This window comes from Natrix helvetica (assembly GCF_964273705.1).
Source record: "Natrix helvetica genome assembly, chromosome: 4".
In the NCBI taxonomy this organism is placed as follows: Eukaryota; Metazoa; Chordata; class Lepidosauria; order Squamata; family Natricidae; genus Natrix; species Natrix helvetica.
Window position 1 is genome coordinate 2,334,642 of NC_138550.1, and position 15,131 is coordinate 2,349,772.

Here is a 15,131-nt window from a genome sequence, read left to right on the forward strand (position 1 = left end):
AATGTCCACAGAGGACCCAACACCCGTTTTTCACATACGGAGTGAAAACATTCCCTGTGTATAAGCAGATATTCCCAGAATGACATAACCCACCGCTATTTTGGGACACACAGACCGGGCGAGGCGGGGGGGTGTCATTTGTGTCCCCGCACTGGCTGACCGGCCACATGATCGGTGTTTTCATCCCTTGGCATCTTGTTGAAATGCCAACCCGGCTGAGCCTATAAAGGGGCATCAACAATGATGACAGACAGAATCCCGACATACGTTTGAGGCAGACGGAAGGGCTGCTCCCCGCTCGGACCGGCCAGATCGTGGATTGACGGACGGTTCATTGGCCGTGATCTAAGGGTCTCCTTTTTTGCAAGGAGATTCTTCGGGCTGCAAATGGGATACTCCAGCCTGTGAACTGGGAGAGACGCTGGTTCGAGTCCAGGTGAAAATTCTGTTTTTACTGCTTGGCTTCATGTAGAGCTCGACTTACGATCCGTCGTTTTGGGGCTGTTTATGATTTATCGATTGTTGGTTGTAACTTATAATGAATGATTGTAACTATGATTATGAGCTGCTACCTATTATTTGCTCTTTTAAACTGAGTTTCTGCACCAGAAACCAATTCCTTGTGTGTCCGATAACACTTGGGCAATAAAGAATTCTCTTCTCTTCCCTTCCATTTCACCCTCTCTTCTCTTCCATTCCATTCTCTTCTCTTCCCTTTCTCTTTTCCTCCCCTCCCCATCCTCCCTTCCTTTTCTTCCTTCCTCCTCTCCTCTCTTCTACTCTACTCTATTCTACTCTATTCTTTCATTTTTCTCTTCTCTTTCTGTTCTGTTCTATTCCTTATTCTATTTTCAATTCTATTCTTTTCTTTTATTCTCTTCTCTTCTCTTCTATATTCTCTTCTTTTCTCCTCTCCTTCCCTCCCCACCCTTTCTTCTTCCCTTCCTTCCCTCTCTCCTCTCCTCTATTCTTTCCTTTTTCTCTTCTTCATCCTTCCTTTTTCTCTCCACTCCATTCCATCCTATTCTATTCTCTCTTCTCTTCTCTTCTCTTCTGCATTCTGTTCTATTCTGCATTCTATTTTATTCCGTTCTATTTTTTTCGCCATGCTAACTTCGAACAGTCACTAAATGAAGCGTTGGAAGTTGAGGACTGCCTGCATTTTCCACAAGATCGTCCCTGCGCGCCTCTACCACACTATCGGATGGATCCACTGTTACCCCCTCCCTCCCCCAGGGGGCTCCCGGGTATCCTCTTATCAGTTCGGCTGGCACGACTAAGCGCTTCGGATTAGATCTTGGTCCAGCGTCAACTGCAGCCATTGTACCAGCCGTAGCGGCTCTTGCGATCGGTTTTAATTTCTTCTTCTTCTAGGTTCGTTCATTCAAGGGTGGAGCTGTGGAACCATCCTAAATCGTAGGTCTCCGCGATCAAAGGAGGATTTCCGAGAAGGATGGTTGGTCTGAAGCCCAGCGAGATTCCGCCGTCCGCGCCCATCAAATTCCTGAGCGCTGGCACAGCCGCCTGCATTGCTGACCTCTGCACCTTTCCCTTGGACACGGCCAAAGTCCGGCTCCAGGTAGGTCCCCGATCAGAATGGCGCCGTCACTAAAGGAGACGATGATCGCCAAGAGTTTAAATCCTTCCATCTTCCAGTCAGAACTGGAGGAATCTTCTTGCATGAGAAGCGAAACGACTTCAAGGAAAAACAAAGGTCCAGTCGCCAAAGGAGAGAGCTGTGCCACCAAGCAGGGACTGTGAAGCGGAGAAGCATACGAAGGAAGGATGAAAAGGGACTATGGAGGTCATCTAGTCCACCCCCCCTGCCAGGGCAAGGATCCATCATCCTAACAGTTGCTAAATGCCTCTGTTAACAATAAATACTCCCATGAGCCTTTTTTAAAAATAGTTTTTTTAATTAGTTTATAATGCAGCATAGAAAGAAAATACAAAAGTAAATAGTAAGGAAAAGAGGGAAAGAGGGAAGGGAAGAAAAGGAGAAAAAGAAAAAAAAAAGGCATTGACTTCCGACACCCTTTGGTGCAGTAGAATAAAATAACAACACCCAACCACCAACTTTTTACTTTTGCACAAAAAAACGGCCATTTCTATAACCGCAGATCTAGCCAATCGGTAAAACCCAAAATATGAGTTTTATTATTTTTCTCCCCCGCCTCAAGCACAAAGTTCAGGAGTGGTTTCCAAGCAGAAATAAAAATATTTGTATTTTTTTTTTCCTGGATCGAAACAGCCCATTTAGCCATCTCTGCTCTGTTTTTGCAGCCACTCGTCCATGGTGGGGATCGGGGGTTGCCACAAGCCATGATTGTTGGGTTTTGCAACTGGGGTTTGATTCTACACCCAGGTTTTCCAACCTTGGCACAGTTAAGACGTGCGGACTGGCTGGGGAATTCTGGGAGTTGAGGTCCGCACGACTTAACCATGGCCAAAAGTCGAGAATCTCTGGTTTAGACCAATGCCAGGGTGATAACGCCGCTCGATCTCCGCTTCTCCTTCCAGATTCAGGGGGAATCGAGGACTTGCAAAGCGAGCAGACAAGTGAAATATAAGGGCGTCCTGGGCACCATCACCACCATGGTGAAGACGGAAGGACCCAAGAGCCTCTACAACGGGTTGGTGGCCGGTCTTCAGCGCCAGATGAGCTTCGCCTCGGTCCGGATCGGGCTCTATGACTCGGTGAAGGAGCTCTACACACCCAAGGGCTCCGAGCGTAAGGCTAGAGGCTATTACACAAGGGTCTTCTCCTCCTCTTCCTCTTCGTTTTCCTCTTCCTGCCCTATCCTCCTCCTCTTCCATCTCTTCCTATTCTCATCCATTCCTCTTCTCCTCTTCTTCTCCTCCTCCTCCTCTTCCGTCTCTTCCTATTCTCATCCATTCCATCTCTCTTCTTCTCCTTCTCATCCTCTACTGTCTCTTCCTTTTCTCATTCAATCCTCTTCTTCTTCTCCTCCTTCTCCTCTTTCTCCTCCTCTTCCATCTCTTCCTATTCTCATCCATTCCTCTTCTTCTCTTCTTCTCCTCCTCCTCCTCCTCCTCTTCCGTCTCTTCCTATTCTCATCCATTCCTCTTCTTCTCGTCTTTTTCTTCTCCTCTTCCTATTCTCCTCTACTATTACTCTCCTCCTCTATCTTCCCTTCCTCTTCTCCTTCTCCTCTTGCTATTCTACCTTCTCTTTCTCTATCTCCTTCTTCCTCTTCTTCTTCTTCCTCTTCTCATCTACCTTCTCCTTTATTCCTCCCCCTCCTATTCTCTATCTTCTCCTTCTCTTCCTATTCTCATCTACTCTCCTCCTCCTCTATCTTCTTCCTCTCCTCCTCCTCCTCCTCCTCTTCCTGTTCTCATCTATCTTCTCTCCCTCTTTCTCCTTCTCCTCCTTCTCCTTCTCTTCATCCTCCCCTTCCTCCTTTTCCATCGCTTCCTCCTCTTCTCCTTCTCTTCCTATTCTCATCTACTATTCTTCTCTCCTACTCCTCTACCATCTTCCTCTTCTTCTCCTCCTCCTTCTCTTCCTCTCATCTATCTTCTCGCCCTCTTTCTCCTTCTTTTCCTACTCATCCTCCCCTTCCTTCTTTTCCATCGCCTCCTTTATCTCTTTCTCCTCTTCTCCTTCTCTATTTTCATCTACTCCTACTACTCTTCTTCTTCTCTCCTTCCCCTCTATCTCCTCATCTTCTTCTCATTTTCCTTTTCTTCCTTTTCTCATCTATCTTCTCTTCGTCCTTCTTCTTCTCCGTCTCCCCCCTTCCTCTTTTTCCATCTCCTCCTCTATCTCCTCCTCCTCTTCTTCTTCTCCTTCTCTTCCTATTCTACCTTCTCCTTCTTCCCTTCCTCCTCCTCCTCCGCCACCCTCACAAACAAGGTCAAGAGCTTAATCAACCACATCACCAAGGGACCCCTTCCCTAATTACTTACTGAAACTCACAGCCCTTCAGGGTAGGCCAAGCTAGGAAACAGATGGCACCAAAAATAAAGTACCTTACAGCTGTAGGCTCAGATAGCAAGATCCCCAAAGCTTGAGTGACTTCCCGTCCCTCTTACACCAAAGAGACTCAAGGAAGGGCATCTTGAGTTTCTTTCTCACGCTTCCCCGTTTTCCTGGACTGAGCTCAGGTTTTGCTATTGCTTGGCTTCCGCGTACCTCATCGACCTGATTCACACCTCCTTTTTCCCTCCTCCTCCGTCTTCTTCTTCTTCTCCCTCCCTCGTCACATCTCAGATACAAGCATTTTCACCCGCCTCCTTGCCGGCTGCACCACCGGCGCCATGGCGGTGACCTGCGCCCAACCGACGGACGTGGTGAAGGTCCGCTTCCAAGCCCACATCCAGCTGGTGGGGACACCCAAGCGATACAACGGGACTGTCGACGCCTATCGGACGATTGCCCGGGAAGAAGGGGTCCGAGGACTCTGGAAAGGTGCCTCTCCCCATCTTCTCTTTCCCCAAAGCAATTTTGGAATCCAGAACCTTCTCCCCCCAAACACACACCACACACCCCGCATTAACCAACATTTCCTTCCCTTCAGGGACTTTTCCCAACATCGCCCGGAATGCCATTGTCAACTGTGGGGAGATGGTGACCTACGACCTCATCAAGGAAACCCTGCTGAAGTATCACCTGATGACAGGTAAGGGGACGTCTTCATTCCCCCCCTCCCCCTCCCACCAGAGAAAAATTGAGAGGGGGGGAAATTCTGCATTGCAGGTGGTCCTCCTTTAGTGACGGCTCTGTTTAGAGACCACTGGCAGCTACAACTGTGATGGGAAAAAAAAAAGTAAATTTGCAGCCAATCTTCGCTAAAGCACTAAAGCAAAGGAAAAGAGAAGGGAGATCGCAAGCTTCATCAGGGTTTCACTTTTAACAAAGTGCTTTGCTTAACAACCAAGCTGCCAGTTCTAATTGTGGTCACTAAACGAGGACTACCTGCCACATAAAGAAAATGGATACAGTTTATAAGAAATACAAGAAAACTAGATATATCACCTCATGGAAGGTAAAGGAACCTCTTCATTCCCCCTCTGCCAGAGAAAAATGGAGACGGGGGGGGGGAATTCTGCATTACAGGTGGTCTTCGTTTAGTGACGGCTTCATTTAGCAACCCTTCGCAGTCCCAACTGTGATTTTAAAAAGTCCATTTATGACCAATCTTTATACTCACAACTTTTGCAGCAAAGGAACGATGAAGGTAGACCACAAGGGAGTCATGGTTTCACTTAACAAAATGCTTTGCTTAACAACCAAATTGCCGGTTTTAATTGTGGTCACTAAACGAGGACTACCCATCACATGAAGAAAATGGATAAATGAGAAAGACAAGAAAATTGTAGATATATCATATGATGAAAAATAAGGGAATGGTTTAATCCCACTTGCCAGAGAAAAATTGGGAGGGGGGGGGAATTCTGCATTATAGGTAGTCCTCGTTTAGTGACGGCTTCGATTAGAGACCATTGGCAGCTACAACTGTGATGAAAAAAAGTACGTTTGCAAACTATCTTCACACTTAGGACTTTTGAAGCCCCTAAAGCAGGGGTGTCCAAACTTGGGAACTTTAAGACTTGTGGACTTCAACTCCCAGAATTCCCCAGCCAGCCATGCTAGCTGGGGAATTCTGGGAGTTGAAGTCCACAAGTCTTAAAGTTCCCAAGTTTGGACACCCCTGACCTAAAGCAAAGGAAAGATGAAGGCAGCTCACAAGCTTTGTCAGGGTTTTACTTAACAAATGCTTTGCTTAATAACAAGTTCTAATTGTGGTCACTAAATGAGGACTACCTGTCACATGAACAAAATGGGTATATACGAAATACAAGAAAACTGTAGAAATGGCACCTTGTGACATGTATGGGGCTTCATAACTCAAGGAAGATTTTTTTTAAAGAGGAAATAAATAAAATAAAACCTAGAAATAAGGAGGAATTTTCTGACAGTGAGAGCCCTTAATCCATGGAACAGAAGTTGCCTTCAGAAGTTGTGGGAGCTTCATCGTTGGAGGCTTTCAAGAAGAGAAATGGTGTAGGGTCTCCTGCTTGGGTGGGGGGTTGGACTAGATGACCTCCAAGGTCCCTTCCAACTATGTTAGTCTGTTATTATTCTGAAGTTGTGGGAGCTTCATCCCTGGAAGCTTTCAAAAAGAGACTGGACTGCCCTCTGTCAGAAATAGTGTAGGGTCTCCTTCTTGGGTAAGGGGGGGTTGGACTAGATGGCCTCCAAGGTCCCTTTCCATTGTTCATCCGCAAATGCTTTCTGAAGAAGCATATTTGGAGAGAAGGAGCACCTTCTATCTGGGTTCTCGGTGCCCATCATCCTAAGGGCCTTCTTCTCCTCCCTCCTCTCCCCAGACAATTTCCCGTGCCACTTCGTCGCTGCGTTCGGAGCCGGTTTTTGCGCGACAGTGGTGGCGTCTCCGGTGGACGTTGTCAAAACGCGATACATGAACTCCAGTGCCGGACAATACAAGAACGCCTTGAGCTGCATGCTGACCATGGTGGTGAGGGAAGGACCAAACGCTTTCTACAAAGGGTGGGTCAATTTTCCCCCTCCCCAAGAGGAGGGTCCCCTTGGTCCTCCCCATAATAACAGGGGCTAGAATTGTATTTGCACAGAACTGGAAAACAGACAAACTTCCCATCAGAAGGAGAGATAATAAAGAAAATGTTGGTCTGTGCAGAAATGAATAGGTTAACTTTGAGAATAAAGGACAAAGAGGAATCGGTGTACTTCATTACATGGGGGCATTTTGATGGTTGAATATGAATAAAAGATGACAGATCAAGTAAACCAGATAAAACCCTATTAAACTAAGGGGAGAGGAAGGGAAAAACAGAAGAGGTGGAACTATTATAATGAAAATAAAATGTGGAAGAAGGAATTTATTTTTATGTAAATATGGTCCCGGTTTTGCTTGAATGCCACCCCTAAAATCCATTCAGGGTGGAGAAGTAAATAAGTAATCACAGCAACGGAAGGAGAGAGGAAGAGGAGGGAAAGGAAGAAGGGGTAAAGCAGAGGAAGTAAGGGAGGGGATAGTAAGAGTAGGAGAGATGCTAGGAAGGAGAAGAAGAGAGGAGGAGTGGGGCAGAGGGACGGGAAGAAGAAAAGAGAAAGGAGAGGAGGAAAGAAGAAGGTAGAGCAGGGAGGTTGGGAGGGCGGAAGGAGTAGTAGAGTTGTTGTAAAATATGATGGATGTATGGAAAGTGACCGCGATTATATTTTTAATTTTTTAAAAGAATTGTGGTAAAGGATAACATATAAATACCAATAGTGCTTATGAGAATGTATATTTGTGAATGCATATATGAGAAAGAAAAACAAAACTTTTTAAAAAACAGTAGACAAACTTAGGTTAAAATTTTGGGCGTTTGGGGAAGAAACCACAGAGTCAGGTAGAGCATTCCAGGCGTTGGCCACTCTGTTGCTGAAGTCGTATTTTCTGCAGTAAAGTTTGGAGCAGTTTACCTTGAGTTTGTATCTATTGTGTGCTGGTGCCGTTGAAGCTGAAGTAGTCATTGAGAAGTAGGACATTGGAGAGGATAATTTAGGTCAGACCTTAATCGGCGTAGTTCTAGGTTGGCCCAAAATTTCCACCCTGATGGCATAAGGCAGGGGTGTCCAAACTTGGGAACTTTAAGACTTGTGGACTTCAACTCCCAGAATTCCCCAGCCAGCTCTGCTGGCTGGGGAATTCTGGGAGTTGAAGTCCACAAGTCTTAAAGTTCCCAAGTTTGGACACCCCTGGCATAAGGTATTCTGTTGTGAGCAGAGGAGCAGAGGACTCTTCTCTTGAAATAACTCTGGATTCTGGATTTAAATTACTATTATTTTCTCGTTTTCCCAGCTTCATCCCTTCTTTCTTACGTCTGGGATCCTGGAACGTGGTGATGTTTGTGTCTTACGAGCAGCTGAAAAGGCTGATGGTTTTGGCCCAGGTTTCGTGGGAAGCCCCCTTCTGACATTCGACATGAACTCCGGCATGCCCGATCCGATTTGGGCAAGGGTCTCCCTGAGCCAAAGAGAGAAGGAAGACACGCAAAGGAGGGATTTTAACAGAAGGACTTTCTGCAAACACATTTTTGCCGTGACGGCAAGTGTACTAATCAATTATATTAATTGCTACAACTGCTATGCCCTGCAAGGCACGGATAGAATAGAATTTCAGAATTGGAGGGACCTTGGAGGTCTTCTAGTCCAACCCCCTGCTTAGGCAGGAAACCCTTATACCATTTCAGACAAAGGGTTGTCCAATCTTTTATTTAAAACTTCCACGAGACTTCAGGCACTGGAAGAAAACTTTTTATCCTATAAACATGCCACAGCTGGACATCGATCGCGCATCCTTGCTCAAGGGAGCCACCCAGATGTGGATTCCGAGAGGTAAGGATCATAAAACGCTACAAAACCACCCCCGATCCTAGCTTGATCCATCTTTCGGGAAACATGTCAGAGCAGTGTTTTGGAAAGTCGGTCCGCTGGAAGACAGGTGGACTTCAACTCCCAGAATTCCCTGTCTCAAAAGCATTCTGGCTAACTAGGGAATTCTGGGAGTTGAAGTCCACAAGTTGCCAAGGTGGAAAAGCAGTTTTTGGGGTAGGGGTGGCGGCACGAGGCTGTCTGCACCAAGGGTGAAATCCACTTTGCTACCGGTTCGGTAGCAATGTGAGCATGCATGCTTCACTTGCATGCACCACCTCCATGCATGCGCAAGAGCTCGCCTGCAAAGATAAGCAAATAGCGGGAGGGAGCGGAATCTGCTGTGCCATGCAATTTAGATTAGCTAGAAAGCAGAAAATCCTGCTATCTAGCTAATATAAATCACGCGTCACAACTGATCGCCAGAAAAACCGGTTCGCTCAAACCGGTAGCACTTTTTTTACTACTGGTTGCTGCGAACAGGTAGCATTTTTACTACCGATTCAGACAAACCAGTCCGAACTGGTAGCATTTCACCCCTCCTCTGCAGAACCCTCGGGGTTGGTGATGCCCCAACTCAGTAACAATTTGCAGAGGTTGTTAAACGAGATAGCTTTGCACACCAAAGAAAACACCGCGAAAAAGCCACTACACACACACGCACACAAAAAAAAAATCTAAAAATTATACTTGTGTATTAAGAAGCAAAATAGAAGAAACAAGTCCAATTGCCAGGAGTCTAGAAGGCGTTTTGATCATGTTAACAACTTCTGCAAAAGCCTGTTTGAGGTAGCAAGGGGGAAAAATGCTTCTTTCCCTTCTGCCAAGGGTGAAAATGAAATTCTGAAACGGATCAATTACAAAACGTTGCAAATCTGGATTCCCCAAATTGAAAACATTTGAGTGTCTTTTTCCCCCCCATAGAAAATAATTGAAGCAATAGTGAAAAGCGTAAGGGCTGCTTTAGGTGTTCTGTAATTTTTTTAATGCAGTGAAGCTTGAAACATTTCAAGTTTTGTTCATCAGAATGTCTGAAGTATTTGTTGACTTGCTGTTTATTTTGTTAGAACCTTTTTTTTTTTAATTATGCAGAACTTTAGACTGCTGTGATTAAACCATCTTCCTTTCTGTTTTTTTCTTCTAGTGAAGGACCCAGTGAAAAAGAGAGCTTGTTTTCTGGAATCCTGCTGGGAAATTTTGCCATAAAAATAAATTCTAATAAATTACATGGGAAACCAAGTGCTTCCTCCCACAAGAGACTTTCAGGGACAAAATCAAAGCCCTTTGCTCTGTCTCCAGCATTGTATATTTCCCCTTTTCTTTCAATAAACTTTTTTTAAAAATTGCAAATATCTCTGAGATTTATATCACTTTAATCAGCTGCTTACTCAGAACAAGTTTTTTTTAAACAGAAGTCAAAATTCATACAAAATTTTCGACACAGGTTTTATGATTAATAAACCAAAACAAAGATATTTATTGAAAATATGACTACAGAGGGTCAAGATGAGTTAATGAATAAATCTGGTTTTAACACTGAGAAAAGGGATAAATATTACCTTAAAAATGTGAATTGTAAGTTGTTTCAAAATTTTTGTGTTATGGTATGGAATGGAGTTTAAAAAAATATATGTAGAGATAGGGAAAACTGCCATTGTCATTGTTGAGAAGAATTTCTGTGATTAAGATGAATGTTTTACCTAGAATGCTATTTTTATTCCAGATCACACTGATGACTGATGGGCCTCTTAAGCAAGGGTAAAAAGATATTTCACCATTTGTCTGGCAAGGCAAGAAATGGAGAATTAAATTGTTGCAGGATGCTAAAAAACAGGAGAGTGAGGACTTTTAGACTTGAAACTGTATTTTGCAGCTTATTGTTGGCTGAAAGAGTGGGTGACTTTAAGAAACAGATAGCTGCAGGAAATGGAAGGATATGATTTAAAATTTGGTTGGCCTGGCTATGTGTGGTACAATACAGCTAGTCCTCAACTTACAACCATGGATGAGCCCAAATTTTCTCTCTGTCTCCTGGGGATTGGCCCAAAGTCACCCAGCTGGCTTTCAGGGGAAGGGGAGGAGGAGGGGGGAGAGAGGAAGGAAGGAAGGAAGGAAGGAAGGAAGGAAGGAAGGAAGGAAGGAAGGAAGGAAGGAAGGAAGATGGGAATGAGAAGGAGGCAAGGAAGAAAGGAGGAATAAGAAGAGGGAAGGAAGGAATGGAAGTAAGGAAGATGGCAATAAGAAGGAGGGAAGGAAGGAAGGAGGAATAAGAAGGAGGGAAGGAAGGAATGGAAGAAAGAAAGAAAGAAAGATGGGAATAAGAAGGAAGGAAAGAAGAAAGGAAGGAAGATTGGAATGAGAAGGAGGGAAGGAAGGTAGGAAGATGGGAAGGAAGGAAGAAGGAAAAAAGGAAGGAAGGAAGGGATTTGAACTCACTGTCTCCTGGTGATTGGCCCAAAATCACCCAACTGGCTTTCATTGCTAAGGTGGGACTAGAAGTTGCCATTTCCTGGTGATTGGCTCAAAGTCACCCAACCGGCTTTCATATCTAAGCCGAACTAGAACTCACTGGCTCCTGCTTTCTAGCCTGGTGCTTTAACCAATAGACGAAATTATCTGAATTACGCCGCTCTCGGTGGCTGCCAAGAACACCAAAAAGGGTTCCTTGCTTTTACTCCCAACACACCTGGGGAGGCAGGTGAAACAGCCTCCTAGAATCTGGCAGCTGAAAGAGGCTACAGGTAGTCCTCGACTTACGACCAGAATTTCTGATGCTAAGCAAGGCAGTTTTTAAATGAGCGGATTTTACGATCAGATTTCGCCAGGTTTGTTAAGTGAATCGGTGCAGTTGTTAAGTGAATCACACAGTCTGTCAGGTTTCCCAAAAATGCCCTAATTGATTCATGAGTCTTGAGCCAAGTTTCAATGCAAAACCTAAGCAAATCTCCCAATTATTTCACTTGTCAGAAGGTCGCAAAAGGAAATGACCCTGGGACGCTGCAATTGTTCTAAATCAGGGGTGTCCAAACTTGGGAACTTTAAGACTTGTGGACTTCAACTCCCAGAATTCCCCAGCCAGCCATGCTGGCTGGGGAATTCTGGGAGTTGAAGTCCACAAGTCTTAAAGTTCCCAAGTTTGGACACCCCTGTTCTAAATACACAACACACAACACAGGAGAATGTTAGCAAATGCATCATGACATCATTCTGCACCTAGGACATCATTGTCTCCCCCCCCCCCCCCAGCTGTGACAATTCAGCCACACCTGTTGTATCAAAAAGGACTCAACCAGACATCTCCAATGCTGCTCCGTGGTTTCTAAACCACAATTGGTGGCTTAATGCCTGGTGGGCCTGAGACGGCTGCCCTCCAGAATCTGGGGAACTCATCCCCCCCCTGCTGCCTCGCCCCCACCAGAGCTGCAACTTAGGCAGCCAGGGAGTGACTGGCATTGTAGTCCCCCACCCACCCTGCAGGGCCCAGAGCGAAGGTGCGTGTCCTGACATCTGGATGGATTGCTTGCGGCATGCCCGGGCTGTTGCTATGAACCCAGGTTCCAGGGATAGAGCTGAGTTCACACAACATGGGTCAGGCAATTGGTTTCCAAATCCTCATTCCCACATCACACCCAGCTTGGTCGGTTCTCCCAGGTGTTTCTTGTCTATGGAGATTATCTTCCGTCATCCAAGGTCAGGGATGTCCCAAAGGTGCTTTTTTTCCAAGAGGCAACTGGACTTTCTGTTTTTTTTCTTTTGAAGACGGTTCACTTCTCCTCCAAGGAGCTTCTTCAGCTCTGACTGGATGGAGGGGAGGGGATTGACTCTCCTTACAGACAGCTGGTCACTTGCCTCCTTTTAGAGGGTCCTTGAGGCCACTTGGAGCTTTACCTGTGTCCTCGGGGTCCCCCCAGTGGTGCAAATGGGTGTGGAGCCTTCTTGGAACTGCTGAAAGGACTGGATTGTAGACTGGAGAGAAGGGAAGAGAAAATAGAAGAGAGAAGACAAAGAAGGATGGAGAAGGAAAGGAGACAAGCAGAGAACAGAAGAGAAGAAGAAAAGAGAAGAAAAGAGAAGAGAAAGGAGAAGAGAAGAGAAATGAGAAGAGAAAAATAAAGAGAAGAGAAGAGAAAAGAGAAGAGGGAGAAGGAAAGAGAAGAAAAGAGAAAATAAAAGAGAGAAGTAGAAGAGAAGAGAAGAGAAAAGGAGAAAGCGAAAAGGAGAAGAAAAGAGAAGAGAAAAGAGAGAAAAGAGAAGAAAAAATAAAAAATAGAGAAGAGAGAAGAAGAGAAAATAGAGAAGAGAAAATAGAGAAGAGAAAAGAGAAGAGAAAATAGAGAAGTGAAAAGAAAAAAAATAGAAGAGAAGGAGAAGAGAAGGGACCTTGGAGGTCTTCTAGTCCAACCCCCTCCTCAGACAGGAAACCCTCTACCTTTCCAGACCCAGATGGGCGATGTCGTCTCCCTATGATGTGGATGTCTTTGTCTCCCCCCCCCCCCAATTCCTTCAGCCCCCCCCCTCCACCCCGCATTCTGCTCCTCAGCCCTGAATCCAGACGACCCGGGGAAAGAGCGCAACCCCAACCTAGCCAAGGAAGCTCAAGCGGGTCCCGCGGGTCGTGGGGACGCAGCCCATCCGTGCAAAGGGCTGGACGGGGGCGGGGGCGGGGGGAGGGCGGGCCGCGGGGGGCGAGGCGCTGGCCGGCCGCTATAAAGCCTGGCTCCGCACGGCTCGTCTTCGCTCGTCCGTCCTTCTCCGCCGCCCGCCTCGCTTGCTCCTTTCCCCGGACGCCGCCGCTGCTGCAGCGCTTCGCTCGGTGCTTCGCTTCCCCCGTTTCCCCCCGATCGCAGGTGAGGCTTTGGTTGGGGAGGGGGCTTTGCCTGCGCTCCCCTTCGCCTCTTCCCCGGGGAGGGTCCATCCCTCCGCCCCTCCCGGGGGTCGCCTCTTGCTTTCTCTCCCTCCTTCGCCCACCCGCTGCCCGGGAATTTGGGGCTGGGGTCTCCGATTTGGCTCAAGTGGCCAACCGCAATGCCCCACCTTCCCCTGCCAGGCTGCAATATTAATAGCAATCAGAATAGAGCAGGAAAGGGACCTTGGAGGTCTTCTAGTCTAACCCTTCGTTCGCCCATCCGCAACTGGGGCTGGGGTCTCCGCTTTGGCTCAAGGGGCCTAACGCAATGCTCCACCTTCCCCGCCCCCAAGCTGTACTATTGATAGCAATCGGAAGAGAGACAGAAGGGGACCTTGGAGGTCTTCTAGTCCAACCCTTTGTTCGCTCATCTGCTACCCTAGAATTTGGGGCTGGGGTCTCCGCTTTGACTAAAGTGGCCAACCGCAATGCCCCACCTCCCCCTGCCAGGCTGTAATATTAATAGCAATCAGAATAGAGCAGGAAAGGGATCTTGGAGGTCTTCTAGTCTAACCCTTCGTTCGCCCATCCACAATTGGGGCTGGGGTCTCCGCTTTGGCTCAAGGGGCCGAACGCAATGCCCCACCTTCCCCGCCCCCAAGCTGTGCTATTGATAGCAATCGGAAGAGAGACAGAAGGGGACCTTGGAGGTCTTCTAGTCCAACCCTTCCTTTGCCCACCGGCTGCCCAAGAATTTGGGGCTGGGGTCTCTGTTAGATCTGGGCAACGAGAGACAGACTGCGGACACGACGTGACTTAACAGCTCTTTATTAGTAATAGTAGTGATCCAGCTTACTCTGTGGTCGGAGGGTTCCCCTTTTATAGGGATGAGGCACGCCCATTGACCAATCAGAGGAATACCTGTTTCCCGCTGTAGGAGCGGACCTGAGGGAAGACTTATCCCGATATATGCTAATATCTAACACCCCTCCCCTCCTAGATGGGACGTTGCGGTAGGTGACATAGTCCTTTAGGTAGGTGGGTGTTTGTCTTGCTCGGGAGGAACGTCGGAGTTCAGGTTGTGTTGAAGTACTTGCAGGATTGGTTTCCTGTTGGGTTGAAGTAGTTGCAGGATCGGGTGCTTTTTCTGTTTCTGGAGGTCTTGCGTTTTCGATGCTCTTTTCCCTGGTATCTTGTTCGGCTGCGATGACGGGGGTTTGCTCAGCGGCTGTGATGACGGGGGGTTGCTCAGCTGCGTGCGTGATGTCCTGTCCCCCGCTTAGCTCGCCGGTGTCGTCGTTTCCTGGGATGAAGTTTCCCTGCGGTTGTCTTTCTGTGGACAGGAAACTTTCGCCCTCATCCCTTAAGTTGGAGTGTGCTAGGCGACCTCGAAGCTGATCGATGTGCCTTCTCCAATTCCGCCCATCTTCAAGCTCTAACAAATACGATCGAGGGCCCATGATGCCAATGACCCTTGCCGGTATCCACAATGTCCCCCCTGTGTAATTTTGAGCATAAACAGTGTCTCCTTCTCTAAAAGATCTGACCTTACTTGTAGAGTCTGGGGGAGCCGAGGTAGAATAATTCGGGTGGAGCCTGTCCAGGTGAGATCGTAGGCGGCGACCCATTAGTAGTTCAGCGGGGCTTCTACCCGTCGTTGCGCTCGGGGTAATGTGTTGAATGAGGAGGTAATGGTCAATGCGTGTTTGCCAATCCCCCGGGCCCATCCTGGCGAGGGCCTCTTTCGCGAACCGCACCATTCTTTCTGCCTGACCATTGGACGCTGGATGGAATGGCGCGATGAGGGCGTGTCTGATTCCCAACCCTGCTAAAAATGTTTCGAACTGCATGGCCGTGAAT

The 15,131-nt window shown here is 47.1% G+C and overlaps 1 protein-coding gene across 1 annotated transcript in view; it reads left to right on the forward strand.

The window, feature by feature from the left end:
• Positions 1-272: 272 nt before the first annotated feature.
• UCP2 (uncoupling protein 2) overlaps positions 273-15,131 on the forward strand; it is a 37,732-nt gene continuing 22,873 nt past the window's right edge. Inside the window, exons 1-8 of the mRNA XM_081952363.1 lie at positions 273-436; positions 1,375-1,579; positions 2,521-2,731; positions 4,238-4,435; positions 4,545-4,646; positions 6,358-6,538; positions 7,854-7,956; positions 8,292-8,389. Of these exons, the coding sequence (XP_081808489.1) occupies positions 1,454-1,579; positions 2,521-2,731; positions 4,238-4,435; positions 4,545-4,646; positions 6,358-6,538; positions 7,854-7,956; positions 8,292-8,389 (1,019 nt within the window). The 5' untranslated portion in view covers positions 273-436; positions 1,375-1,453. The remainder of the gene's footprint in view (positions 437-1,374; positions 1,580-2,520; positions 2,732-4,237; positions 4,436-4,544; positions 4,647-6,357; positions 6,539-7,853; positions 7,957-8,291; positions 8,390-15,131) is intronic.